This window comes from Aythya ferina (assembly GCF_964211825.1).
Source record: "Aythya ferina genome assembly, chromosome: 1".
Classification (NCBI taxonomy): domain Eukaryota; kingdom Metazoa; phylum Chordata; class Aves; order Anseriformes; family Anatidae; genus Aythya; species Aythya ferina.
In genome coordinates this window covers 70432986-70459180 of record NC_140296.1, presented here as the reverse complement: position 1 = coordinate 70459180, position 26195 = coordinate 70432986, and the positions used below count along the sequence as shown (strand labels likewise).

General features: G+C 36.3%; 1 protein-coding gene across 4 annotated transcripts in view; it reads left to right on the top strand.

The window, feature by feature from the left end:
- Positions 1–26195, top strand: part of HERC2 (HECT and RLD domain containing E3 ubiquitin protein ligase 2) — a 109587-nt gene that overhangs the window by 52567 nt on the left and 30825 nt on the right. For all 4 annotated transcript variants that reach the window (XM_084528681.1, XM_084528682.1, XM_084528679.1 and 1 more), the window contains exons 39-69: positions 7–191; positions 1872–2019; positions 2116–2312; positions 2534–2764; positions 3375–3510; positions 4069–4212; positions 6197–6339; positions 6539–6806; positions 6962–7104; positions 8214–8312; positions 8407–8575; positions 8693–8818; positions 9730–9838; positions 9988–10127; positions 11734–11924; positions 12685–12790; positions 12958–13049; positions 13627–13802; positions 14291–14402; positions 16158–16239; positions 16342–16485; positions 17037–17127; positions 18281–18458; positions 19258–19339; positions 19422–19593; positions 21406–21550; positions 22224–22449; positions 23519–23690; positions 24264–24450; positions 25213–25353; positions 25706–25897. In XM_084528681.1, the coding sequence (XP_084384807.1) occupies positions 7–191; positions 1872–2019; positions 2116–2312; positions 2534–2764; positions 3375–3510; positions 4069–4212; positions 6197–6339; positions 6539–6806; positions 6962–7104; positions 8214–8312; positions 8407–8575; positions 8693–8818; positions 9730–9838; positions 9988–10127; positions 11734–11924; positions 12685–12790; positions 12958–13049; positions 13627–13802; positions 14291–14402; positions 16158–16239; positions 16342–16485; positions 17037–17127; positions 18281–18458; positions 19258–19339; positions 19422–19593; positions 21406–21550; positions 22224–22449; positions 23519–23690; positions 24264–24450; positions 25213–25353; positions 25706–25897 (4727 nt within the window). The remainder of the gene's footprint in view (positions 1–6; positions 192–1871; positions 2020–2115; positions 2313–2533; positions 2765–3374; positions 3511–4068; positions 4213–6196; positions 6340–6538; positions 6807–6961; positions 7105–8213; positions 8313–8406; positions 8576–8692; positions 8819–9729; positions 9839–9987; positions 10128–11733; positions 11925–12684; positions 12791–12957; positions 13050–13626; positions 13803–14290; positions 14403–16157; positions 16240–16341; positions 16486–17036; positions 17128–18280; positions 18459–19257; positions 19340–19421; positions 19594–21405; positions 21551–22223; positions 22450–23518; positions 23691–24263; positions 24451–25212; positions 25354–25705; positions 25898–26195) is intronic.

Below are 26195 nucleotides of genomic sequence, written 5' to 3'. Positions count from 1 at the left end.
TTTCAGCTTCCTTGCCAAATAAATTAGTTTATAAAGAACAGCATAGAAGCTGGTGCACACTGGGATTCATTCGAAGTATAGCGCTCATGCCTCAGATGTGCAGCACTCTCAGTACCTCTCAGTGGATAACTTTGCTAATGAAAATTGTTGAGGGGCATGAATCTTTCACTGCTGCTTCACTACAAAGACAGGTAACGTGTGCATTTCCAAATTACTTTGATAGGCCATGAATTCAGTAGATTTTAGTTGTCTTAAAAAAAAAAATGCATGAAAAAAGAAACAACGTGGGAAATGTACTTAACAAGTTTCTGATTAATTGGAAAAAAAATGTTAACTTTTTATATTTAGGGTTCATTGTTTAAACATTGTAAAATATCTGTAAAGATTTTGAATGTTCAGGGTAGTTAAGGCTCTCTTGTTCTACTGAAAGCCTTAAAATTTTGTGCAGTTGTGAGGTCAAAACAGAGTTCCAAAAACATTCTCTGGAGAGCCCATACAACATTTCCTAGAAGTTGAATAAAGAGAAGAGAGAAAAATAATTAGGAAAAAGGTGCAATTTCATTGTAAAGGTATCAAGTTAGGTATTATCTACTGTCCTTCCTTCCATGCTAAACTATTGTTACTGTTTTAATTACAGTCTTAAAAAAGCTGCAACTTTGCATCTAATTTTGGCATATTTTTGTCTTTTTTTCCTATTTTTTTCTTAATATCTTTTAATGCTTTTTTCATGAGATAGAAAAGACACCTTTATTATGGAATAACTCTTCCAAGTTTTAAGACTTGGGGATCAAGAAATCTTAATCTTTTCCTTGATTGAGATATCAGAGTTTTTTTTTTTTTTTTTTTTTTTTTTTAACTTAAATCTGGTATCATAAAGGCCTGTACACTTATTTTTGCAAGCTTCCAGTGATTTCTTGACAGTATTTTTCATCTAGTGAGCCTTCTCTCATCATCCAGGACTTAGAGCATTATAGTTATCTGTGCTGCTCAGGGAATACTTGAGAGAAATGAACATTCCTCACATGCCAGCATTTAGCTTATTAGTAACAAGGAAAAGATGAGACCTTCAAGTTTTAAAAAGTTGTAGTATTGAAAGAGGTTTGCAACAAGAGATTCTTCTCTTCACTGCTGTTGGTCAGTTGTATTTGTCTTCTGGGCAGAATAAACTTTTTCAGCTTGAAACCTGAAATGCTCCTGCTCAGACTGTGCAACCCCATCTTCTCTGGTACTGTGTAGCTGTGCAGTTCCTTGCCAGGACAGTTCCTGTCCATGTTCCTTGTCAGGGCTGAATTGTCTAGATTTTAGAGAGGTAGCCTGTACTTACTACACTATTTCAGAGGCTTTAGTTACATAGTAAATACTCTTGGGTGTCACTTTGATTGTTTTTACCTTCTTGTATCGTTAGGCTTTACATTTCACATTTTTTTAAATTATCATACCTTCATTGCAGAACACTTGGAAACTTTCATTCTGAAATACATGTTAGTGCTAAGTTCCAATTCTGTAATTGGAACACTTCCCATTCTTTTTCTGTTTTTCTTAATGTGATTTTCTTTAATATGATTTAGTCTGTCACATTGTTTCCCAGTGTGTGTTTGTGTCTTAAATGCTGCAGAGGCTGGATTCACTTATAAAGTGTGACAGTGGAACTGTTTCTGACTTCAAACTGGCACAATTTAACAAGTTTCTTAGCAAAATGAACAGAAAATCAGTAGCTCTGTAACTTCTTTAGCCAGAGAGAAATTGGTATTGTAGGAAAAAAAAAGCAAAGGAAGGCTAACTTTTTCAGTGTTCTTCTGTATTTAATGTTTGAGAATTTTTGTAATATTTGGGGACTTAGAATGGAATAACAACTTTGTTCTCTTTTTTAGATTCTTGCTGTACATTTATTGAAAGCAGTACTTCCATCCTGGGATAAAAATGAACGAGCAAGAGACATGAAATTTCTTGTGGAAAAACTGTTTGGTTTTTTAGGCAGCCTGCTTAGTACTTGTTCTTCAGATATCCCACTACTCAGAGGTAGAGGAATTTTCCCCAATGGCTTATTTATTTTTTTTTTCATAGGAATTGCATGCCTTAAACTGATAACTCTGTGCAATTGCTTTATCTTTTCAGAATCTACTCTGAGAAGGAGAAAGGCCAGGCCCCAAGCATCTCTAACTGCAACTCACAGTAGTACTTTAGCAGAAGAGATAGTGGCACTGCTGAGGACACTTCATTCGCTAAGCCAGTGGAATGGACTCATAAACAAGTACATCAACTCTCAGCTAACCTCCATCACCCACATCTTTGCAGGAAAACAGTCAGAAGGGGTAGTTTCCACGTTTTAAAATAAGCTCATTTTTTATAGCAATATTTATTTTGAAATAATAAATGTAAACAATATTAAGCTTAACTTTGAAACCATTTTTTAATTTATATATATGTATTTGTGTTGTAATCTTTAAATTAAAGTATGTTTAATTGACCTCGTGTTTTAAAGCAGAAGGAAGCCTGTTTTCACCCTACAGATAATTTTATTGTTCTTTCTTAGGCTCTTTTGGATGACTACTTCCCTGACACCGAGAATCCAGAGGTGGGAGGCCTAATGGCAGTGCTAGCCGTGATCGGTGGCATAGACAGTCGCTTGAGACTGGGCGGGCAAGTGGTTCATGACGAATTTGGAGAAGGCACAGTGACACGCATCACCCCGAAAGGGAAAATCACCGTGCAGTTCTATGACATGCGAACATGTAGAGTGTGCCCACTGAACCAACTAAAACCAGTAAGTGAGTTTTATTGAGGCTTTAATACAGGGAAGAGTATAGCTTTGTGAAACTAGGCTTTCATTTGGTGCAAAGAATATCTTTTCATTGGGTTAAATACATTGACATTCAAGACCTGCAATGCTCTGAATGCTAATCTAAGGTGATACTGATGCAAGCCTCTATCGGGTCTTTAATGCCTTCATTTGTTGGGGAGGTGAGGAGAGGGTATTTGAGCTGAAGTTTGTTGACTTGTAAAATTCCAAGTCCTGACAACATGATTTATATCACTTACATGAGAAGAGCTTTCTTATTTGTCTTTCATTGTATTTGCTAACTAATGTGGAGACTCTCACATGTTTTCACTTGAATCTTAATCTCAGACTGGTTAACAAGACTTGACAGAAAGCACAGCTGAGGTACTTGGTCTGCTTCAGGGATTGTAGTTCTTCCTTGCTTTAACTGTGTCTTGCCTCTTCACTAAGTGTACATTGGGATTATGTGGTACAGATATTTCTCTTCCTCAGTTAATAATGATACAAACATCTTGAATGCCTTTGTCGAATTTTGTAAAATGCTTACCAGTATTTTTTTTGTTTTTGTTTTTGTCTTTCTTCTCCCTCTCTACAGCTTCCAGTTGTGGCTTTTAATGTAAACAACTTGCCTTTCACTGAACCTATGCTATCCATTTGGGCTCAACTAGTAAATCTGGCTGGAAGTAAAATAGAAAAACACAGAATGAAGTCTCCCAATCAGGGTCTTTCAGGTACAATTTTTTTTTTTTCTTTTCTTTTGCTTTCTTTGCTTTTGTTTTCTTCTTAAAGGGCTCAATATTCTCTGGGAAAAATACTGTTAACAGCAAACATATATTAAAAAAAAGTCTGTAACCTTAACTTTCTTCTTAATTGACATTGAATAATATGCACTTATGATACTAGTTTAGCTGCTAGGAGAAAAATTTCCCTGCACTGCAGGTGGAATACTGTTCCTAATTAGGTGAGAAAATATAAATATGGTTTGGGGCTGGTCTTCTTATGTTGAACTGGTTTAACTGTTGCCTACATATAGCATCTTAACTGCACTTACTGTACCATATATGAGCTGTATGGTTGTCCAAGGTGTGAAAAGCAGGAAGGTGGTGTTTTTAATATCATACATCACAGAATGCCTGCAAACTTTTTATCCAGGTACAGTTCAAAGTAACTCATACTTCAGTAGCATTTCACAAGTTTTCATACGGAGTTAAGATGTAAACTGATTTTTGGACTGAGGTTGTATGAATATAGCCATCATAGTGTTAATGGCTGCTTGATGTTTCTGATAGGTCAAGTGGATTTGGATCTGCTGAGATGCCAGCAATTAAAGCTGTACATACTGAAAGCAGGCCGAGCTCTGCTCTCTCATCAGGATACACTACGGCAGATCTTATCTCAGCCAGCTGTTCAGGAGTGTGCGTTAAATCCTGCAGGTATTTGGAAATGCAATCTGTGTGTGTCACTGTTTGCTTAGGTGTTAGAGCGCAGTGATTGTAACCCTTGCTAATGGCAGTTGTAGGTTAGAAATTAGGTTTGCCCTCTAAAGACTCAAAATTAAATATTAGAATTCAGGGATGATTTAACAATGTATATTAAAAGCTGTCACAGGAGATATTCAGCACTTAACACAGTTTGAGTGGTATGGCAGCAATTTGGTTTATTGATGGCAAGTCACAGTGATTAGTCTACTGCATGTTTGAGTTGCTCAATCTTGATATAAATTGGGTACCTTCTAAAGATTAAAGTTTCATTCACCATCAAGCATCTCTTGACCTTGAGGAGTAACCTTGAGAGGCATCCCTGCCCAAGGGGAGATCTCTGCCATGCAGCCTGCTGCTTCAGCAAGGAGAGCTCAAATTAAGCTTTCTCTGACTGCTGTATTTATAGGATAAAGTGAGTGGGTCATAGTCATACTTAGTCTTACTGCATTGTTTTTGACCTCTCAATGTAATTCTTTATTTCTTTGTAAGGGTTTTCAACTGGTTATCTGTTTTAGGGCTTGTACCCCTTTTGATGGTGGTCACGGCTGTGTGCATTCGCCAGGTGGTTTATTATTAATGAGCTGTCCACTTTAGGGAATAGTCACATTGAGGCCTACTGTGATTAATAAGCTAGAGCAAGACTTGTGTTACGTGCAGGAGTTGAGTGTGTCCATCGCAAATACACTTTGACTTTTTAACTTTGGCTTTGCAGAATAAGTGGGTCAAGTGTTTGAAGTTTAAATATTGGAGTTAGCTAAATTTGTAGGTTTTCTATAATTAGTACCAGGCCAGATTTTTTTATTAAAAAAAAAAAAGTATTAAGTTGTTTTGCAATGCTTGCTTTTTCTGATTCAAAGCTTAAAGTATGAAATGTCATTTAGTTATTTCGTTGAATTAAAATGCTTTACAATTTCCAGAGCAACAGGTACCAAGAAATAACATGTTAAACAGAACCTCAAGAGGAATTTAGGGAACTTTAGTTTTAATTAATTTGAATTAATTATCTGCATGCATGCATTCTACACATAAAAATAAAGGAAATAGCTTTGCCATCTTCCAGTGTAGTTATTGATGCCATTCTAGTTCATATTAACTCTTTGGGAACTTCTGAAGCATATAATGTCTTTAAATAAATGTTTGTTCAGCTTGTATGTTTTGCTTTATTTTCAGTTCCCAAATTCTAAGTCAACAGAATTATCAGTTTTCTTACAGAAATTGAACAGATTTTACTTTTACCATTGGATTTTTAGGGCAGGAAGAAAAAGCTTTAAAAAACAAACAAGCAAAGACAGCATTAAGTGCATGATGAGTATAGCTACTCTGCTATTGTTTCAAATATGAAAACTTTTTTTGGAGTTAAGAAAAGCATTCTCACTTTTCACTTAAGTATCACAGTAAAGATCCAGGAAACATGAATGTTTATGCCAAAAAGAATATAAATAATAAAAATGGCAGAATCGAGAGGCAGTTGATTCAAAAAAGGTTTATTCTTTTGAATGGGCAATGAATACTTATTCGGAGCTCTTCCCGTGAGGTGTATTAGAAAGGGAGGTGACTTAGTCCAGCAAGTAGGTACCATGATTTTGGGAACAATGAAAGGAGGTTGTTAGCTATCTTAAAGTAGTTTATTGTGGACCTCTGTATAATCAAGTTGTAACAAGGTCGGTTCACAAGTTTCTTGAGCAGTTTCTGCTAGACATGTTCTAGTGAATTTCTGTAAAACTAGCGTTCATGATCTACAAATTTCTCATTTGCTTTTTGTACGGAAGTGTAGCACACATGGTTTAATCTTAAACACGTGCTTCCTGTGGAGAAGAGATATGTGAGAAGTAACAATATGTTTGATCTACTGATATGATTTATTCTGGCTCCAAAATAAGTCCTCTGATGGACTGGTGTTACACGGTTTTGGTTAAAATAATGTTTTTGTTTCAAGAGGATGGAGCAGCTGCCTCTCCTGACATAGGAGATATGTCTCCTGAAGGACCTCAGCCTCCCATGATACTTTTACAGCAACTTCTGACAGCTGCTACGCAACCATCACCTGTGAAAGCAATATTTGACAAACAAGAGCTTGAGGTAGAGTCTGTCTTTTCTGCTAAAAAGTATCTTAATAAATAACCCTTTCTAAGTCACACTCCTATTGAAACTCGTTAAGCTATACGTTAAAAAGTGGCACTGAACCCTTTTTAGTAAATAACGTTTAATTTCACATGCACACACAAACTGTACTAAGTATGCTTGTTTTACTTAGACTAATGAGTTTGTTGTCATTTAGGCTGCTGCTTTGGCAGTGTGTCAGTATCTGGCGGTAGAGTCTACGCATCCATCAACTCCAGTGTTTGAAGACTGTAGCTCTAGTGAGGCTACGACACCCATCACAGTGCAGCATATCCGGCCCACGAAAGTGAAGAAACGGAAGCAATCTCCAATTCCACCCCTTCCCATTGTAGTTCAACTTATGGAAATGGGATTTCCTAGGAAAAACATTGAATTTGCATTAAAATCTCTGTCTGGAACATCTGGAAGTGCGTCTGGGTTACCAGGTATTTAATTTAGTTAATTTAATGATGTTAGAAGGAAATTTTGCTAGCAGATTAAAATGCTACTTAACAAGGGAACAACTGTTCTCTATTTGGATATAATCCTAAGAACGCTAGAGAGTCCCTCAGTAACAGACTATATTTGTTTTCTGTATTAGGAGTGGAAGCCCTGGTTGGCTGGTTGTTGGATCACCCTGATGTTCAAATTACTGATCTCTCTGATGCTGATACTATCTCCGATGAATATTCAGATGAGGAAATAACAGAGGAGGTTGAAGAAGCTGAAGCTGCTTGCCCTGTGGTAAGTAACAGGTTACTAAAAAGTAAGTAAGGCTAGCTGACTGTAAATTGTAATTCTTTCCTTTTATGAACTTGGTTAGATTTCAAGAACATTGTGCTGATCCAGGCTTGCAAGACTAAAAGAAGACCACATTGGCCCTAAGTTTCTAAAATAGACCATAAAAGATCTCAAGAATAATCTGTGAATGTATGTATGATTAGCACAGAAGGAGGAGTGGAATGCAGGTTTATCTTTCACTATCAGTAACTCTAGGTATCCCATACAGTTAGTCTCAGTTTCACGTAAACTAGTCTGTGCTATAGAGTAGTATTTGTAAAGGACTCCTTTAGTTTATTTTTTTCTTCCTTTGGCTGAAAATAAAAGTAAAATGTTAGCAATAAAGCATAACTAATGAATTAGTGAATAAATGGCAAAAAAGATGCCAGTGAAATAACTTCCTTTTCCTTATAACAACTGTTTTAAGTGATTGGCAAAAAAAAAAAAAAAAAGCCTTTTGAGTGTGACGGCTTTAATGTAACACATTTTTCTAAACATCTGTAGTAAAACAGGAATCCTGTAATTCTCAATCTTTATAAAAAATACATCTTGAAAGGAATGATATTCCATCTCGTCAGCTTGTTTTTGTAAGGGAACACTTAAAATCTGATTGTTATATAACAACAACAACAAAAAAGTAATGTAGTCTAAGTAAGAGACTACTATTCACACACTTTTGTTTTTTTCCTCGGCAATCACACAACCTAAGGAGTGGAATGTGAATGTGTATGTGTAAGGCTAAGTAGATTACTCACAAATCCTTTTTGCACTAATACTCTTTGGCAAGCAGATTTCATACAAGCAACTTAGCGATTTTTTTTCCACAAATCTTGAAAATTTACAGCTTGGCAAGTCATTCTGGAAACTAAGCTTTAAGGTAGATCATAAACAATAGCCCTATAAAGAGTTGACTCATTGAAGATTTTTCCCATGAAGAATTGTCATGTAACTTAGATATGATACTGTTTTTTTTTTTATTGGATTATCTTCATTTTCTGCTAACAATCCTATTTATCTGAATTTTAAACAATTTTTTTAACTGTTATATGTTTATCTTGGATTTTTTTTTCCAGTCAAATGGTGCTGTTGTAACAGAAAGCCAGACCTATAAGAAACGAGCTGATTTCTTAAGTAATGATGATTATGCTGTGTATGTGAGAGAGAATATTCAGGTAAGTATTTTCCATATAGCTTTCATCACCATGCTTTCCTTCTGGTACAAACATCTCTGCAGAGTTCTGACATTTTATCGTTCTTTTTCTGTAGGTGGGGATGATGGTTAGGTGCTGCAGATCCTATGAGGAGGTTTGTGAAGGAGATGTTGGCAAAGTTATTAAATTGGATCGAGATGGCTTGCATGACCTCAATGTACAGTGTGATTGGCAGCAAAAAGGTGGTACTTACTGGGTCAGATATATCCATGTTGAGCTTTTAGGTAAGTTGGTTGCTAACTTTTTTTTTGAATAAAAAGCTTGAATGATATATTAAGGGAGATGAATTTTGGGGGTGAAAAAAAAAGTACTTACCATGCATTTATTCTCGTGACTGCTAGGTTTCCCACCACAGAGTTCTGCCTCCCATATCAAGATAGGTGACAAAGTGCGAGTGAAAACCTCTGTTACCACACCCAAATACAAATGGGGCTCTGTTACTCACCGGAGTGTGGGAGTTGTCAAAGGTAATGTATATTCAAAATGGGGCATGGGAGATAAAATGGGAAAACACACAGACTTTCTGCAGTGTTTAAGGACAGAATCTTTTAGACACACTAAGAAATCATACTGCTGTGATTTCTCTCTTACTGATGATAAGAATAGAATGTATGTGATATCCGTGATGGGTTTAGAGACATGCCCAGGGAAGTGGTTGAGTCACCATCCCTGGGGGTGTTCAAGGGAAGGTTGGACCTGGTGCACAGGGACTTGGTTTAGTGGGTGACATTGGTAGTGGGATGATGGTTGGACCAGATGATCTTGAAGGTCTTTTCCAACCTTAATTTTTTTATGATTCTATGCACTCTGTACCTACCCAGTACTTTTTTGAGCTGCTGTGTTCACGTCTAGTAAAGAGATCTTAAGAATTTGTGCAGTTTCCTGCACAGTTGTAGTTCTCCTGTATACTTTGGATGAACCACAAAGGTTTATTACGGTTTCCCTTTAAGAAGTAAACATGACTTGAAGACTCTGTATGAAAGTGAGCTAAAAGTGAGGTACACTAATGGCAATTGATGTTACAGAAGTAATCTTTGGGGTATTGATTTTTTTAAGAGGTACAGATTTTGGTCATTCTATTTATGCTTAGAAATGCTCTCTCCCTTTGTAATATGAAGTCAGGGAATTTTAATATATTTTTATCTATATTCTATTTAAACATATATTCTACTTATAGAATTCTTTCGTACTCCTTTTCTCTCTGCACCTTCCCAGACTATCTGACTAGGTTAATACGTAGTTCCATTAAAACAAAAGATTGCTTATGAAAGAGACTTCTGTTTTTTTTTTCTTGTCCGATGTTGACTGTAGCCCTGGACTCTGCTGCATTTCATAGAGATTTGTAACACATTTTATTTTCTGTTTGTTTTTGTTACAGCTTTTAGTGCCAATGGGAAAGATGTCATTGTAGACTTTCCTCAGCAATCTCACTGGACTGGATTGTTGTCAGAAATGGAACTGGTCCCCAGCATTCATCCTGGAGTCACGTGAGTGATGAATTATGTCTTGTTTAATGTATATAGTTTATTATTTGGCCTTATTGTCTTGATTCCATTATCTTGACTGCTGGTATAATTAGCTTCTGTAATGAAAACTGCTAGAAGTGTATTTATATTTTCTCCTTTTGTGAAATCAGGTGTGATGGCTGTCAGATGTTTCCTATCAATGGGCCTAGATTCAAATGCAGAAACTGTGATGATTTTGACTTTTGTGAAACCTGTTTTAAAACTAGGAAGCACAATACCCGACATACTTTTGGCAGAATAAATGAACCAGGTAAGTTTCAGAATTCACGTGCTTCCAGGATTTACTCAAAATGAATTTGTTTTAAAAAGTTTTAAAACTCAGCATCGTATCATAATGAAATTAATGGTTGGACTCACCCTCTAGACAACAAAACATTTTTAACACATCACAGTGCTGTAGCAATTGCTTGTGATGAACTACACCAAAATGCCAACCCTTAAGCTTTTGTTCTAGTGTTAAATAAGTTTAAAAAAGGCTGCCTGACAACTAACTCTTTGTTAGAACTGATCTATACCAAGAACCAAAATAGTGTAATTCTTTAATCTTCATGCCTTTTGCTGTCAGTTTAACTGTAGGTGAATGGATCCTCATGACAGCAGTTAAAACTTTAAATATCTCCTCTAAGATTCATTTTTAGAGATCTATTGCTCTGTAATAGTGTTGCCTAGCAATGTGTGATGACTGTTGTCTCACTTCGTCCATGATTTGGACTCTAGATAAATTTGTAAGAATGGCCTGTTACAAGAAAGGGAAACCTTTTGAAAGACTCATCAGAATTCTTTACTTTCTAAGACGAGAACAGTTGAACCCATTTTAACTCCCAAACTCCTGGGTTTTGCATCATCATTAATACCTGAAATTGGCTTTTGTTTATTTTGTTTATTTTCCCACCCAGCTAAAAATCAGTCTCACATCAAGCTTTTGCAAGGTGATGCTGGCTTTTGAACTAAGCTTCATATTTACACATAGCCAGTCTGATTAGTTTGGAAAATAAATAAATACTTACTTCCTACTAGAGATCTTGAACATACTTATACCTACTAGAGATCTTGAACATATTTATATCATGGTCTCTTGAAAGGGCGAGAAAGACTTCCCATTAAGAAATCAGTTAGTATGGTTGTGTATTGGTAATCCTGCCCATTGCACTGGGTGTAGGTTAGAGAAGTTGTAATATTTTTGGCAGGCTTACTAGAAGCTACAAACATCAGTAAAGGGCTTGTGCAAGGAGGAAGACCGCAGCTCTCTAACCTTTCTTGTTCTTGACTAAGGTTCAGAATTTTTGAGTGATGAAATTTAGATGCATATGCTCCTGTAAAAGATTTCTCTTGAGGGTTGGCTGAATATTTTTCATGTTCTGTGGTGGTGTACAAAGCTCACGTGCTGTGGGCCTACGTTTTGAAGTGTATGTACCATCGAACTTTGATTGATATTTCAAAAGGAAGGGACATTTTTCAGAATTACTCTTAGTGTTATACATTCCTAGAGATATTAGAGCAATTTTCCTTAATTTGTTGATAATCATTTTTTATGAAATCATGGATGGTTTCTTGGTAGAAATCAATCCTAAGAATAGAAGGTGTGACATCCTGAATGACAGGCATGAGAACTTGTCATCAGATACAGTGCTTGGAACTCATAAAAAGGAATAAATTTCAAGCTATGCCCTTTAAACATGAATAATATTACCATATATATGGCATGCTTTCTTCATGCTTATGTGTCGCGTGTTCTACTTTCAGATCACATGTCTGAAGTCTTGGATTTCTTCTGTTTCCTTTCATGTTGCTTATGGATTTATTTAAAACAACTTTCCCTGAGAGGTGCATGCTTATGATTTCATTTAACCACGCAGGTCAGTCTCCAGTGTTTTGTGGGCGTTCTGGAAAACAGCTGAAGAGACGGCATAGTAGCCAGCGGGGAATGCTACTGGACGATTGGTCAAGAATAGTGAAGAATTTGAACGTCTCGTCCTCTGTGAATCAGGCTTCACGACTTATTGATGGTAGTGAGCAGTGCTGGCAGTCTTCTGGCTCACAAGGAAAGGTAACTTGAAACCGTAACTGGTTTATTCTGGCATCCTTTCTTCTCAAGAGGATAACTGTTTACCTTACTTTGCTAATATATTTGTTTGTTACCTTCATGTAAGATAAAAAAGTAGTAAAAACAGACATCTGAAGTACAAAGCTATGTTTCTTCATAGTAAATATGCCTGTTTTTAAAGCTGTGCTTCATTACAATTATTTCTTGTAAATTATAAGGAACTTTTGTGAGTTTTGAGATACAAGGTAATTATTTTACCCTGTGGTTGATGATATGATTGCAATAGCCTTTTCAGTGTAGTAACTGACATTTTTTATCATATTGATTATATTTTACTTAAGTGAGTTTATTGCAAGAGGAAAAGCACCGATGTTCCTACTAAATACAACTCTTCTGGCTGCTTCTCACTTGCACTCCTTCTTAGTCTGTTGGCCCACAGAGCTGCGTTGTGGCCAGTGTAGGCTTCATTTGCACCTAGGCTTCTTTCAAAGATTTATGTTGTCCCATTTCTTGACCACCAAGGGTATTTTGTTTTCTCAGTCTTCTAGATGGTGTTGCTCTTGAGTGAAATCAATTGCTTGCTGCAATTGTTTCTCTTGACATGGGGGTTGGACTGCCCAGATTCCATGCGTTACAGATGTGTGCCAGTGTACCATTGGAGAATGTTTTTTCACTCTTTATAGAAAAACACATTTACTCTTCTTAAGTCATACAGTGATTCTACAAATACCATCTGAAAATTATTTTTTTTTCTTTTCCTTAGCACTGGATTCGCTTGGAGATTTTTCCAGATGTTCTTGTTCACAGACTAAAGATGGTAGTGGACCCTGCAGACAGCAGTTACATGCCCTCTTTAGTTGTAGTTTCAGGTATGTGAATGCACTCTGAGAAGCTTGAAAAATACATTTTTGTATATCCAAGAGTAGGTATTTATCTGGCTTCAGTCAGTATAGCCATGTATTCAACATGTGTTCCTGTTCATGACACAAACTCCTTATTTTAATGTGTTTTTTTTTCAATGTTTTGTTTTCTATAGGGGGGAATTCCTTAAATAACCTTATAGAGCTGAAGACAATCAACATAAATCCTACAGATACCACAGTGCCTCTTCTCAGCGATTGTACTGAAGTAAGTGAACTTTGTGTTCAGAGAATTATTCCTGTATGCGAATAAAAAAAAAAATTTGTTGAAAGAGATGGATCAGAAGAAGTGCTGTTATTATTAAAGCATGGTATTTTACTTTTCCTCTCTATGAGAAGCATTTCCGGCAGTGGTAAAGTTATTTATCCTGGTAAGTTTTACTGTAACCACAGTGCAACTCTGTAATAGCTTTAGCAGACATATATATTATTTTTTGTGTGTGATGTAAATCAATATACTTATGAACCAAGGTGGCCTCCCAATAAACTTAAATCTGGGGATCACTTTGGTAGGTGATTTTATTTTGCATGGTAGTTCTGATCATTTTCAGCAACAAGAAAGAATGAGTACTGAATATTTTAGATTGGAAGTGAAATCATCAAACTAATGAGGCCACATGTTTATCTTAGAGTACAAATTATTTTGTGCTGAAAAGCCAAATAATTGAAATTACGAATTCATTTAGTTAATGGTTACAAAAATCAAGCAAAAGTTCTAAGTCTTTCCTAAGTTTTGTAAAGCTATAGAGGATGCAGAAGACGGCAATTTTTTTTTTTCTTCTTAGTATCACAGGTATATTGAGATTGCAATCAAGCAGTGCAGGAGCTCTGGAATTGATTGCAAAATACATGGCCTCAGCATACTGGGACGTATACGTGCAGAGGATGAGGATTTGGCTGCAGTCCCTTTCCTTGCTTCTGATAATGAGGAAGAAGATGATGATAAAGCTAACACTGGGAGGTAGGTAACTGTAGGTGGGGGCAAAAAATTATAGAGACTTAGCATCTATATATTCCATTCAGGAGATTACTTGTAAGCAATGCAATTTAATTAGGTTGAATGGCAGAAGAAGAAACCAGTATCTTTGTCAGAATTGTAGGTAGGCCATTTGTTAATTAAATATATTTTGTAAGATTATCACACTGGTAAGATGGTAGCATTTTGTATATCACCTACTGTTCTCAACCTGGAGTTGAAATCTTAGCTGAAAACTTGATAAATTCATACTTGGTATATATTTACCACTGCTCAAGAGAATACACACTCTGGGTTTTGTGATGTTTGTTTTTCGTAGCTACCTCTCAGCTGGGATGATATAGTTTGGATACCAAAACTATTCCAGTATTACAAAATCAGTAGATAAAGTAAAAAAAGTTTATATGTTATAGCATGAAGGTTGCTTAGACTAACTTTTTCCCTTTTTTTTTCCTACTCCTAAATATCCTCAGTCTTGTTAGAAAGAAGGCAGCTGGGCTGGAATCGGCAGCTACAATAAGAACCAAAGTTTTTGTTTGGGGACTGAATGACAAAGATCAGTTGGGAGGACTAAAAGGTTCTAAGGTATGTTTGTGGTTTTAATACTTCAGTATGAGATGGAAGCAGCTAAAAATAAAATATGCAAGTTTCACACAACTCAAATTTAATTCTAACATGATCAGAATTTTAAAGTTCATTACCAGAATCTATTACGGGTAGATTTTCATGGTTTTCTGGTGTTAAGAAGTGTAGATATATGCTAGATGGAAAGTTTAGAGCAAATATGCATTTTGGTTGTTACTCTGAAATCTAGTTTTTTTTTAGCAACCACTTAACTGTTTGGTTTAGATGATAACAAACTAATTGTCTTAAAAATCTGTAGTGCACTCTGTTTTATTCCTTTTGAGTTTATTATATACATTAAGTGTAGATAATAGTGAACTTCTCTATGTATTACCTGTAAGTGGAGCTGGTTCAGTAATCATAAAAAGAAGTTTAATTCTAATTTTTCCATTAGTGTAACTTGATTACATTTTAGTGCATTTGAAAGGAATTTCAGGTCTGTATGCAACTGCTTAGGCATAATTTTTGATATGATGCAAGATGGGAAGTGCGTGGTGAATACTGAATCAGTTTGATATTTTAATCTGACAAGTATGCTAAGGGCATTAATTTCTAAATGAAATGTGTACTGTTGTGTCTGTGGAGTGCCTTTCACAAAAAAAAAAACCACAAAGTTAAGCACCCTCAGTAAGTTTGCAGGTGACACTTAGTTGGGCGTGGGTGTTGATTTGCTTGAGGGTAGAAGGGCTTTGCAGAGGGCTCTGGGTAGGCTGGATCAGTGGTCTGAGGCAAACTGTGTATGAGGTTCCACAAGGTTAAGGGCTGGGTCCCGAGCTTGGGGCACAACAACCCCAAGCCGCGCTACAGGCTGGGGGCAGAGTGGCTGGAAAGCTGCCTGGCGGAAAGGGACCTGGGGATATTGGTCAATAGCTCCCTGAATGTGAGCCAGCCGTGTGCTCAGGTGGCCAAGAAGGCCAACAGTATCCTGGCTTAAATCAAAAATTAGCATGGTCAGCAGGACTATGGAAGTGATTGTCCCTCTATATTCATCTGGACAGTGATGTCAATATTAGCTTACAAAAGGCCTATGGAAAGTTTTTTTCCCTATATACTGCAATAAAGAAGTCTGCTGGAAACTGCTTTTTTATCTGCATAAAAATAAATAACTGATATCTGCCCTTCTTATAAAAGTGGATATGCCAGGTTTGAATATGTTAATTTAAAACACTTGAAAAGGGAGTAGAATTAGTATCTATTCATAAATATTCAGCTTGATCAAAGACTTCTTTGTAGCAATGAGGAAAACAGGTTGCTTGTTTGTTTCTCTTCTTGACTTTATCTCTAATCCAGATAGCTAAAGTGTTTTGCTATTGAAAAACTTAGTTGTGCTCCAGTTCCTGCATGCTGATTAGAAGTGTGTTGGTCAACTTGTGTTTGTTTCAACTTGGTTTATTTTGCTTTTTGCCTTTCTTCAGAACTGAGTTAGTTTTTCTCAAGAGAACTATACTAAAAAAATTCCTTGTTTTTATCCCATTTCATTTTCTCTCAGGCTTCTTGTTTATCATGGTTTCAGTATTGTGTGCCTTTTCTTGGTTTCTGTCTTTTGCCTAATATATATTAACAGATGTGTGAACTGTCTGAATAATACAGGGAATTTCCATGTATCTTAAATGTAGCTGTCAGATTAAGTGGCTGATCACTTCAGAATAGCTCTTCTATTAAAAGTATAAAACTTTAAAATGTATTGTAATAATTTCTGTTTCCTGTCTTCTCTAGATAAAGGTTCCTTCCTTTTCTGAAACCCTATCTGCCTTGAATGTTGTACAAGTAGCTGGAGGGTCCAAAAGCCTTTTTGCAGGTAATACAAGTTTAAAATATGTATTGGGTATTTAAGAGCAGAAATAAATTTCCAGTTTCAAAACATTAACGGTATTACAAAATGTTTTTTTCCCCATTTTAGTGACTGTAGAGGGTAAAGTATATGCCTGTGGAGAAGCTACAAATGGAAGGCTGGGTTTAGGAATATCTAGTGGAACCGTGCCTATTCCTCGCCAGATTACAGCTCTCAGTAACTATGTTGTAAAGAAGGTGGCTGTTCACTCAGGTACTAGCTATTGCTATGCTTACATACATAAACAAAACATATTAAGCCTAAAAATAGAAGTTGTTTTGCAGTTTCTTGGGTACAGTGATGCCCCAGCATGCTTCTTTTTTTTTATATATATATTTTTTTTATTTTTTAGAAGTAGAGTGTCTGGAGGTCTTATGGTAAAATCTGTGAATTTTGAACATTCTTAATTTCTTAATTTGAACACTCTTAATTGCTGGAAAAGTTTTTGCAGTCTGATCCAGAGAAAGTATTTTAATTTTTTTTTAATACTGCTAAATTGTATGTGTGATACTGTTTTTTATTTTCCTTGCAACATTAAAAATAAATTAAGTGATTATGTTTTTCTTTTAAATGTGCCAGGAAGTCTACATTCACAATTGTTTTGTGTTTTAAATTAAATCACATAAAAGCTGTTTAGAATGTGACTAATGTGTTGGGTAGAAAGGCTCATACAAATAAGTTGCAGAAACAAAGCAGTATCAAATTTCTGAGATTTCTGCTAGACCTCTGCCTGTTTCAATGTTTAAATTTGTTTTTACTTTCAGGTGGCCGGCATGCTATGGCATTAACTGTTGATGGAAAGATATTTTCATGGGGTGAAGGAGATGATGGAAAACTTGGTCACTTCAGTCGAATGTAAGGATACCAATTTTATCTGTGTTTCAGTAAGAGAGAACATTGCTATTGTGTGTCATAGCACAGCTAACCACCACGTTTGACAATTACAGGGTTCTTAATTTAATAGGAATAAAAAATTGTGTCCAAAAAGACTTTCTCAACAGAGTATGACAACTAACTAAATAAATACAGTTCAATCCTCCACATGACAATGGTAAAGAAAATTTAAATTTGTCAGGATTGTATGCAAATGGAACAGAGTTTTGAAAGAAAAAAGATATAGATATAACCAGAAATCTTTGTTTTTCGTTCTGGTATATTCCGAGATGTTGCTCAGAATACATAGAAAATGAAAGTCCTCAAATCAGATATTTAATATATGATGATACATAAATATTAGGGGGGTGTGTGTCACTCAAATCTATGAAAATGGAAGTCCAGATTAGAGCAGTATTATCATTTCTTTGTTCAACTGCCTCATGTTTTCTGTGATGTATTAACAGAGAGACTTGGAATTCTTATCATGGGCATTTATTGGGAGCTAACTTTCCAAAAGTCACATGTATATTTATAAAACATGAATAGTGGCTCTGATATAGTCAATATTAGAAAACCCTTTTGAGTTGAAACTCTTCCCTATATTCAAAGTATATTGTTATGATGTGAATAGTAAATGTTTCCAGTACTCTCACAGAAACCTGACAATAAATTCCAGTTCTGATTTCTCTTATTAACAAGCAAAATTGGGATGGAAATGTCAACTTTTAATCTTATTGTCTGCTCTTTGTCATCACGGTGGAAAAATAGTTATACCTAACAAATCACTCAACCTTGGGTAATGATAGGATATCAGTTTTCACTTTATATATATACTTTTTAATTAATTCATAATTTTGATTTTGATATTTTAGTTTTGTCACCTAAATTTTGCAGTGTAGATGCTTAAAAAAATTAAAATCCAAACAAAACCTTTGGAGTACATTAGAACAGTATAAATTTAAAATGTATGGTGCTACTACAGGATACGTCTTAGAATTGTAAGCTGCATTTTATTTTATCTTCAGGATACTGTTAGTTTTACACAAATATTTTTTTAGGTTATAGAGGTTGATGTATTGTGTAACTCTTTCAGAAGTGATGCAATGATATATTCTTTACTCACTGTCTTTAGGAACTGTGATAAACCCAGACTGATAGAAGCATTGAAAACCAAACGGATCCGTGATATTGCCTGTGGCAGTTCCCACAGTGCTGCCATTACCTCTAGTGGTGAACTGTATACATGGGGTCTTGGAGAATATGGAAGGCTAGGACATGGAGATAATACTACACAGCTGAAACCTAAGATGGTAAAGTAAATGTTTCTCATCTCTGATGAAATGCGAGTGTTTAGTGACTGATAAAGTAAAGCAAAGCCAAAACTGTAAAAGCAGTATGAAGACATCATTTTGGAGCAATCTGATGAGTTTTTGGTACACACACCTCTTTATTAGGTATGCAAGGTATTTCAGAAAGGCCAAGAATCACAGAATGATTTGGACTGGAAGGGACCTTAAAGATCATTGAATTCAAACTGCTGTGGGCAAAGACTCCTTGCTCAAAGCCTCATCCAACTTGGCCTTGAACGCTTCCAGGGATAGGGCGTCCACAGCTTCTCTGGGCAACCTATTCCTGTGCCTCACCACCCTCTGAGTGAAGAATGTACTCCTAATATCTCATCTAAATCTCCCCTCTTTTAAATTACCCATTGTCCTATCACTCCACTACCTGACAAAGAGTTCCTCCCCAGCTTTCCTGTAGGCCCCCTTTAGGTATTAGAAAGCCACTGTATTGTCTCCCTGGAGCCTTCTCTTCCCCAGGCTGAAAATCCTGATCCAGTTTCTCTTGCTTTGTCATGGAAAATGATTCAGAGCAGCTAGTGCTGTTCTGAATATCCATGTCATGCATCTGCTTTGACACATGGCTGGAAGCTACTGTTGTCACTGAGCAGTGTTGGATATTGACTAAGTGGGGCTTGATTAAAGCTTTCCTAAATAGCATGCTCAGGCTGGACATAAAGAACAAGATTAATTGTAAGAGCTTGAAAACGTTTGTAAAACTTTTAAAATGTAATGAATCTCTTTGAAACATCTTTTTTCTGTTTTGTAGGTTAAAGTGCTCCTTGGCCACAGAGTAATTCAGGTTGCTTGTGGAAGCAGAGATGCTCAGACTCTCGCTTTGACAGATGAAGGTAGGAATGTCTTGTTCCAGAAGCTTTCTGGCACGTAGGACTACTGTGATCGTTGTTTGACCTGCAGTTTGGTGTTTGTTAGGTTTGGTGTTTTCTTGGGGTGATGGTGATTTTGGAAAACTGGGCCGAGGAGGAAGTGAAGGATGCAACATTCCTCAGAACATTGAAAGACTAAACGGCCAAGGCGTTTGTCAGATTGAGTGTGGTGCACAGTTCTCGTTGGCACTGACCAAGTCAGGAGTGGTATGGACATGGTACGTTAAATATGCTGGAAAATATTAACAAAGCAATTGCTATGTATGTGTTGTATTTGCTGCTCTTTGTTCATCTTAACCCCATCTGTGCCTTCTCTGTGTGCAGACTTCGTCTTTTAGATTGGAATCTCTTTGAGACAAGCTGTGATCTGTTCAGTTACTGTCTTGTAGCATGTCGAGTTGTCTGTTGTACTTTGTTAGGATGCCTGGGTCTCACTGAATCAGTGGAGGAAGTAGAAGATCATTCCCTCTTAGGAACAATAAAGCATGCAAAGAAATGTTAATTTTAGACTTTGGAGCAGACTGTGAAAGAGAACATGAGAATTGTATCATGGAGTATGTAGCCTACAGTTAAAATAGAGACCGAGTAAGGATGTAATAAAGTAAGGACTCATCCAGTATTGAGAGGAGATGGAAAGAACTGCACTGGAAACACGTGGGACATTGCAGAGTTCATTGCTGCTCAGAAAGCCACTAAATTGTCAGTAATGATCCTTTTTCTTCTCTCTATCTGTTCACTTCTGCTTTGTTATGAACACAAACTGGCTTTTTAAGTTTATAAACCTTTCCTAAAATTTTTGAGTTTCCTGAGTGGCAGATCAACCTCAGAGCCTTACCCATCTTTGTGTAATATAACTGTGAGCTGTTTGACATATATCAAAGCTAAGAAGATGTAAAGTGATCCTTTTTGTTTTATAAAGCAGCAATTGATGAATAATACATAGAGAAATTGACAAAACTTCTATTTTTATAAGTTTCTTCTCTTCTTAAAAGGGAGAATTGCTTTTAGGAGAGTTGTCATTTCTGAGTGGCTACTGGAAGCTGTATTTGTCTCTCACTTTTCCCCATATTTTAAGTTACTGTGGTGACGAAAGGAGTAAGAGGAAAGGGAATTTGGCAGTCTTTAAGGATGCTTTGCAGAATTCTTGTTCATTCTCTCCTTCCCCCTCTTTGTCTTAATACTTACTTTTAGTCATAAAATCTACATCTATTTCATGACATTTCATGACAGGATTACAATGAGATTTTTTGTCTTTCTGCTGTACATGTCTGTACTTTAGGGTGGCAGAGTTCCTTCTCACTTTTCTTATCTTTATGAGTTTGTACTGATTTGAGGGCAAAATCGTAACTTCTGTGTTGTGTCCTTAGGTAGGCAATAATACAGTGGAGGCAAATGTGATGTACAGTAACATCTTTTCTTGAGATATTGGAATTGGTAGTACTGAGCTGCAGAACTGAGTGAATGGTTACTAAAAACACAGTGGAAGAAGTCTGTTGTCTTCGTCTTCACTGATGTTATTAGAGAGATTTTAAGCTGTCTGTTACTTTTTGTCTATTGTATATTTTCAGTGCAGTTTTAACTTCTGTATGACAGGACTAGATAGACTGTGGAGGCTTGAGAGCCTATACTGAGGCTTGCAGTAGTGTGAAAAATGTCAGTTCTGCCAACATGGTAGTTTTTGTATTATTTTTTTTCAAGTGAGTGGACATGGCAAGTGGTCTGTTATTTTTAGGTGTATCTTCAATAGTATAAGCTCGTCCAAACAGACTTGAATGAATTTTGTAAGTATACAAATTCAGCTGCAATATATACAAAAAGTAGTCATAAATGATGCCTGTTCTATACTGAGGTGAAAAGAAATAGGGTCTTAGTATTAGAGTTACATTTTGTATCCTTTGTATATATGAAGAGTATATATCATTTATGCAATGATAACTGAGGAGTGTTGATTTTGGAAGTTGCATTGACAAAGGAATGTGCAAACAGTGTAATTGTCCTGAATTTTGCTTTTATTTTTCTATCTGTTTTAGGGGTAAGGGAGATTACTTCAGGCTAGGCCATGGTACTGATGTGCATGTCAGAAAGCCGCAAGTAGTGGAAGGATTGAGGGGTAAAAAGATCGTGCATGTGGCAGTAGGTGCGCTCCATTGCCTGGCTGTTACTGACACTGGACAGGTATGCTTCCCTTTATCCTTGATCCAGAAAGAAACAAACTGTTGAAGAAGACTGTAATAGCATCCGTGCTGATTAAATAGAAGAAAATTTTCTCACTATATTTATTTGCTTTTTGAAGTACCGAACAAATATGTGCATTTATTATAATTTGAAATCCATTAACCTCCATATTACTGTTGGACTTCAAGTGTAGTTGTTTTAGTATTTTTTGTTGTATTTTCTTAATTTGTGGATTATTCACATGATCTGTTTCTGGCTTCCCACTCTTAAAATGAAATAGTAGTCATAGTATTTGGATAGCCGCTTCTGCTGTGGTCCAGCATTGTTACTATCATAGTATTGAGATCTCCAGTGTAATTACTGTGCAACTGATTCTTTTAATTTAATTGTTCACTGTGAACATTGAATAATTTATGTATCAACCAATGATTTATGAATCTGCAGTAATTTTTAAGTCACCTGATAAAGGACTGCTTTGATTTTTTAATGTATGGTAATTCCTGCATTATTTAAAAATAATAATGAAAAAAAAATAAGTCATGGCAATAAGTTTTCTGAATTATCTTGGCTTAATAATACAAATCACTAAAGCTTCTCTGCAGAAATTTTAAAGAAAACAATTATATGAGGCAATCAGCGAGACAAAGTAATAAACAGAAATGTTTACTGGCAGGTTTACGCTTGGGGTGACAATGACCACGGACAACAAGGCAACGGAACGACTACAGTCAATAGAAAGCCCACTCTTGTACAGGGCTTGGAAGGCCAGAAAATCACCCGGGTTGCTTGTGGATCTTCCCACAGTGTAGCTTGGACAACAGTGGATGTAGCTACACCATCTGTTCACGAACCAGTACTTTTCCAGACAGCGAGGGACCCTTTAGGTGCTTCTTATCTTGGTTGGTATTCATCGCCTTATGTTTTCTTTATGCCACTGCAGAGCTCGTTGTGTTTGTGGTTTAACAGTTGATAAAAGAGTGCAAAAAGAAAAGTGTCTTTCAAAAAAAACACAAAAAAAAAACCAAAAAAAGACATAGAGGAAAAAAAAATGAACAAAAAACATTCCTGACCCAAAAAGCAAAATCTCTTCTTGAAAATGGAAGATAAAAAGGATTTGCTCAGAAGAAACAGTTTGAATGTTTGTTTATCTTCAGGCAATTAAAATGCAGCATAATTTATCAAATGCCCCAAATTCTTTGTCTTTATTCTGTGATAGAGCTTTATGAAGATAATAGTAGATGGATGCTACTGTCTTCTTACATTGTCTTTTACTTAATTTCTGTTTTTTTTTTTTTTTTTTTTTTTTTTTTTGCTAAAGTAAGTGACTAAGAATTAGGGAGGCAAGAAAGCGATGTTTTTGTGTTGAATATAAAAGGGCCAGCATTTTGCTAATTATTTTCTTTCAAAACATGGGTATTTAAAACAAGATCAAAAACTACATAATAGAATATTTGTTTAGAATTGCAAGGGTACCTAATAAATATTAATGCTGTTTGGGAAATTTCTGTTTAAGAAAAACTTGTTTTAGATTCCAATAGAGAAAGTATTTATCTGTATCACACCATTGTTCGTGACTAAGTAACAAGGTGGAACACTTCATTTTATGAAAAGCACTTGCTGAAAAGCCTCAGTATTGACTTTAATATTGCAGCTGTAGGAACTGCAGTTTAAAAATCTCCTGTAGACTTAGATTTACAGTCGTCTTTACTGTGTGACAGAGCCCTGGCACAGGCTGCCCAGAGAGGCTGTGGGGTCTCCTCCTTGGGGATCTCCAAAAGCCGCCTGGAGATGGGCCTGGGCAGCCTGCGCTGGGTGGCCCTGCTGGGGCAGGGCTGGGGCCTGGTGGCCTCCAGAGGGCCCTGACAGCCTCAGCCACACTGTGATATGTGATCTTTAAAGATTTACAAAAAAAATAATAAAAGAACATAAAAATAAATACTTGCTTTCTCTTTTTTCTCCTTACTTCAGGTGTTCCTTCAGATGCAGATTCTTCTGCTGCCAGTAACAAAATCAGTGGTGCAAACAGTTCGAAGCCGAATCGCCCTTCCCTTGCAAAGATTCTCTTATCACTTGATGGGAATGTTGCCAAACAGCAGGCACTGTCTCATATTCTGATGGCATTACAAATTATGTATGCCAGGTAGGCATGCAAGTGTTCTTGTGTCTTAAGGAGTGAATGATGATATAGCTGGCTTTCTTTTAGTGCCTGTTGAGTCAAATATAAACGGTTTTACCAATTTGGAATCCTCAGGATGGGGCCAAGCTTCATTGGAATTATCTTTTGATGTTCCTGTTAACTTTATGATGTTGTGGTTTCTTCAGAATGAGGAAATTTCCAGTACCTGAGGAAAAACAATTTTTTATTCAAGAATGCTCAAGTAAACCATGTAAAAGGAGCATAAGTAATTTGTGATAGGTGAAGTGGAAGAAGCAGTGGGGGACAGGGTGAAAAGAATAATAAAACTTAGCTGTGCCCTCCTTGTTGGTAGAGAAGAGAGTATATTTGTGCTAAAATTTATAAAGATGAACTTATGTAAAATAGTGTGGCCTTAAGAAACAGCATTAACCATCTGACTTGAAGGATGGAGATAAACTACTCTGTAAATTCCAGTTTGGAAACCTTTGGTTATTTTATTAAGACAGGCTCATATTTTCTCTAGTTCAACAAGGGAGTATAATTAGGTTTATGTTCATCTGTCTTAAATGATTTCAGGGATGCAGTTGTTGGAGCGTTGATGCCTGCAAGTATGATTGCACCGGTAGAATGTCCCTCTTCATCGCCAGCCCCCCCGTCAGATGCCACGTCTACAGGAAGCCCTGCAAATGGAGATGAATGTATGCTTGTAGGAGATATAGAAGAGAGGCTGAGCCCAAATCCATGGCAGGACAGGAGAGGGGAGGTAGTATCAAATGAATTTTCCGACATCATTTAACAGTAAAGCTGAAAAATACTGCTCAGTGCTTAGTTTGATAGAGAGATTGAACAGTTCTTTTGTGCTGTGATCTCTGGAGTGGGTATGCTGTGTGCGTCAGATTTGGAAAAACTAAGATTTTAGTCTGAAAGCAATCGAGAACTGAGAATGTAGTATGTCATTAAAAGGCAATTATGATTTTTTTGTAGTATTTTAAAGTTGATTTAAAAATACTAATTATTTGGTTAGATATCAAAGTAATTTTACAGGAGTGATCTTTAAAAAAAAGTCTGGATTTAAGGGAATCTTCAAAAATTACTTAGTGGAACATAACTTGTAAACTTATGTTAACTAATGTAGACAGGAGAGCTTGAATGAAATTTTACTCTCTTGATGCCTAACTGCTAAGAGAAGCAGATAAAAGGAAAGGCTTGCTACTGAAGATCTTTCTTTCTCAGGCTTTTAACATGCAGTGTTTGGGGTCATCTTCTGCACTGCAGACTCCTGTGCAGGCACTCATGCTTTATTGTGTTTTTGTAGCAGCTGGCATTTGCAGGGGTCAGGGCTGGTTTGCCATGATAGGAATATAAAATAGAATCCAGAAAAACAGGGAGTGAATCTGTTGTATTTGAATTTGTCTGTTTTTGAATTGCTGCTGACTTTGAATGTAAACCCTTCAAACAAATAGACTCCTAAAGGATTTACAGTATCCTATTGCAGCCTTTGTTACTTACTGTTCATTTTGGTTAGGTTGTTTCTTCAGAAGATGCTGTGACGCCATCTGCTGTAACTCCCTCAGCTGCTGCTGCTTCTTCACGTCCTTTCATTCCAGTCACAGATGATCCTGGAGCTGCCAGTATCATTGCAGAGACCATGACGAAAACCAAAGAAGTAATGTTGTCAATGCCTTCCTTAAGTTCTTTCAGTGTTTTTATTGAGCACTTGTGCTATTTTAATACTTAAACTATTCTATATATGAATGCATTTTTGAAGTATATTAAAAGACAGGTTAATTAATATTACTTCCTTTTCTAAAGCTGAACAAGGTTAGTTTTAGAAAAGCCTTTCCACTTGAGAAACAAGTTTAACAGTAGACTAATTCTGCGCCCATGTAAACCCGTAATTAGTAATTGTCTTGAACTACCTTCAGACTTCTTCAGACAAATTATTGTGTTTAGATTCAATGAGATGCCTCTTTCTTCTTCGCACTGTCAATCTTTCTGCAATCTTTCTTGTTTTGTAGGACGTAGAAAGCCAAAGTAAAGTATCTGGCCCGGAACCTCAGTACTTGGATGAATTTACTAGTCTCTTAGTACCAGATGACACACGAGTCATGGTTGACCTGCTAAAGCTTGCTGTGTCCAACCGAGCAGGTGAAAAGGGAAGAGATGTTCTCTCAGCTGTTCTGTCTGGCATGGGCACAGCTTACCCACAGGTCAGGTTTTGTTTATCTTGCAGTTTAACTGTCATTTTTACTCTTAGCTTATTAGAAATTTGTCTTGTATTTGAAATATAGTTTGATTTACTGAGAAGCTTATTATGTATGAAAATTAGAGTTGAACGTCATGTATGTAAGCCTTAATGTTTTTAATAGAAATATGATATGAACATACGTATTTGCAATAAATGTCAGTATATTTCCTTGGTTTGTCATGCTGGCAAACCATGAAGCTGAATTAACCAAACCCTATTTGATGAATCTCTGGAACGTTAGTTTAAAAAGTTTCATGTTG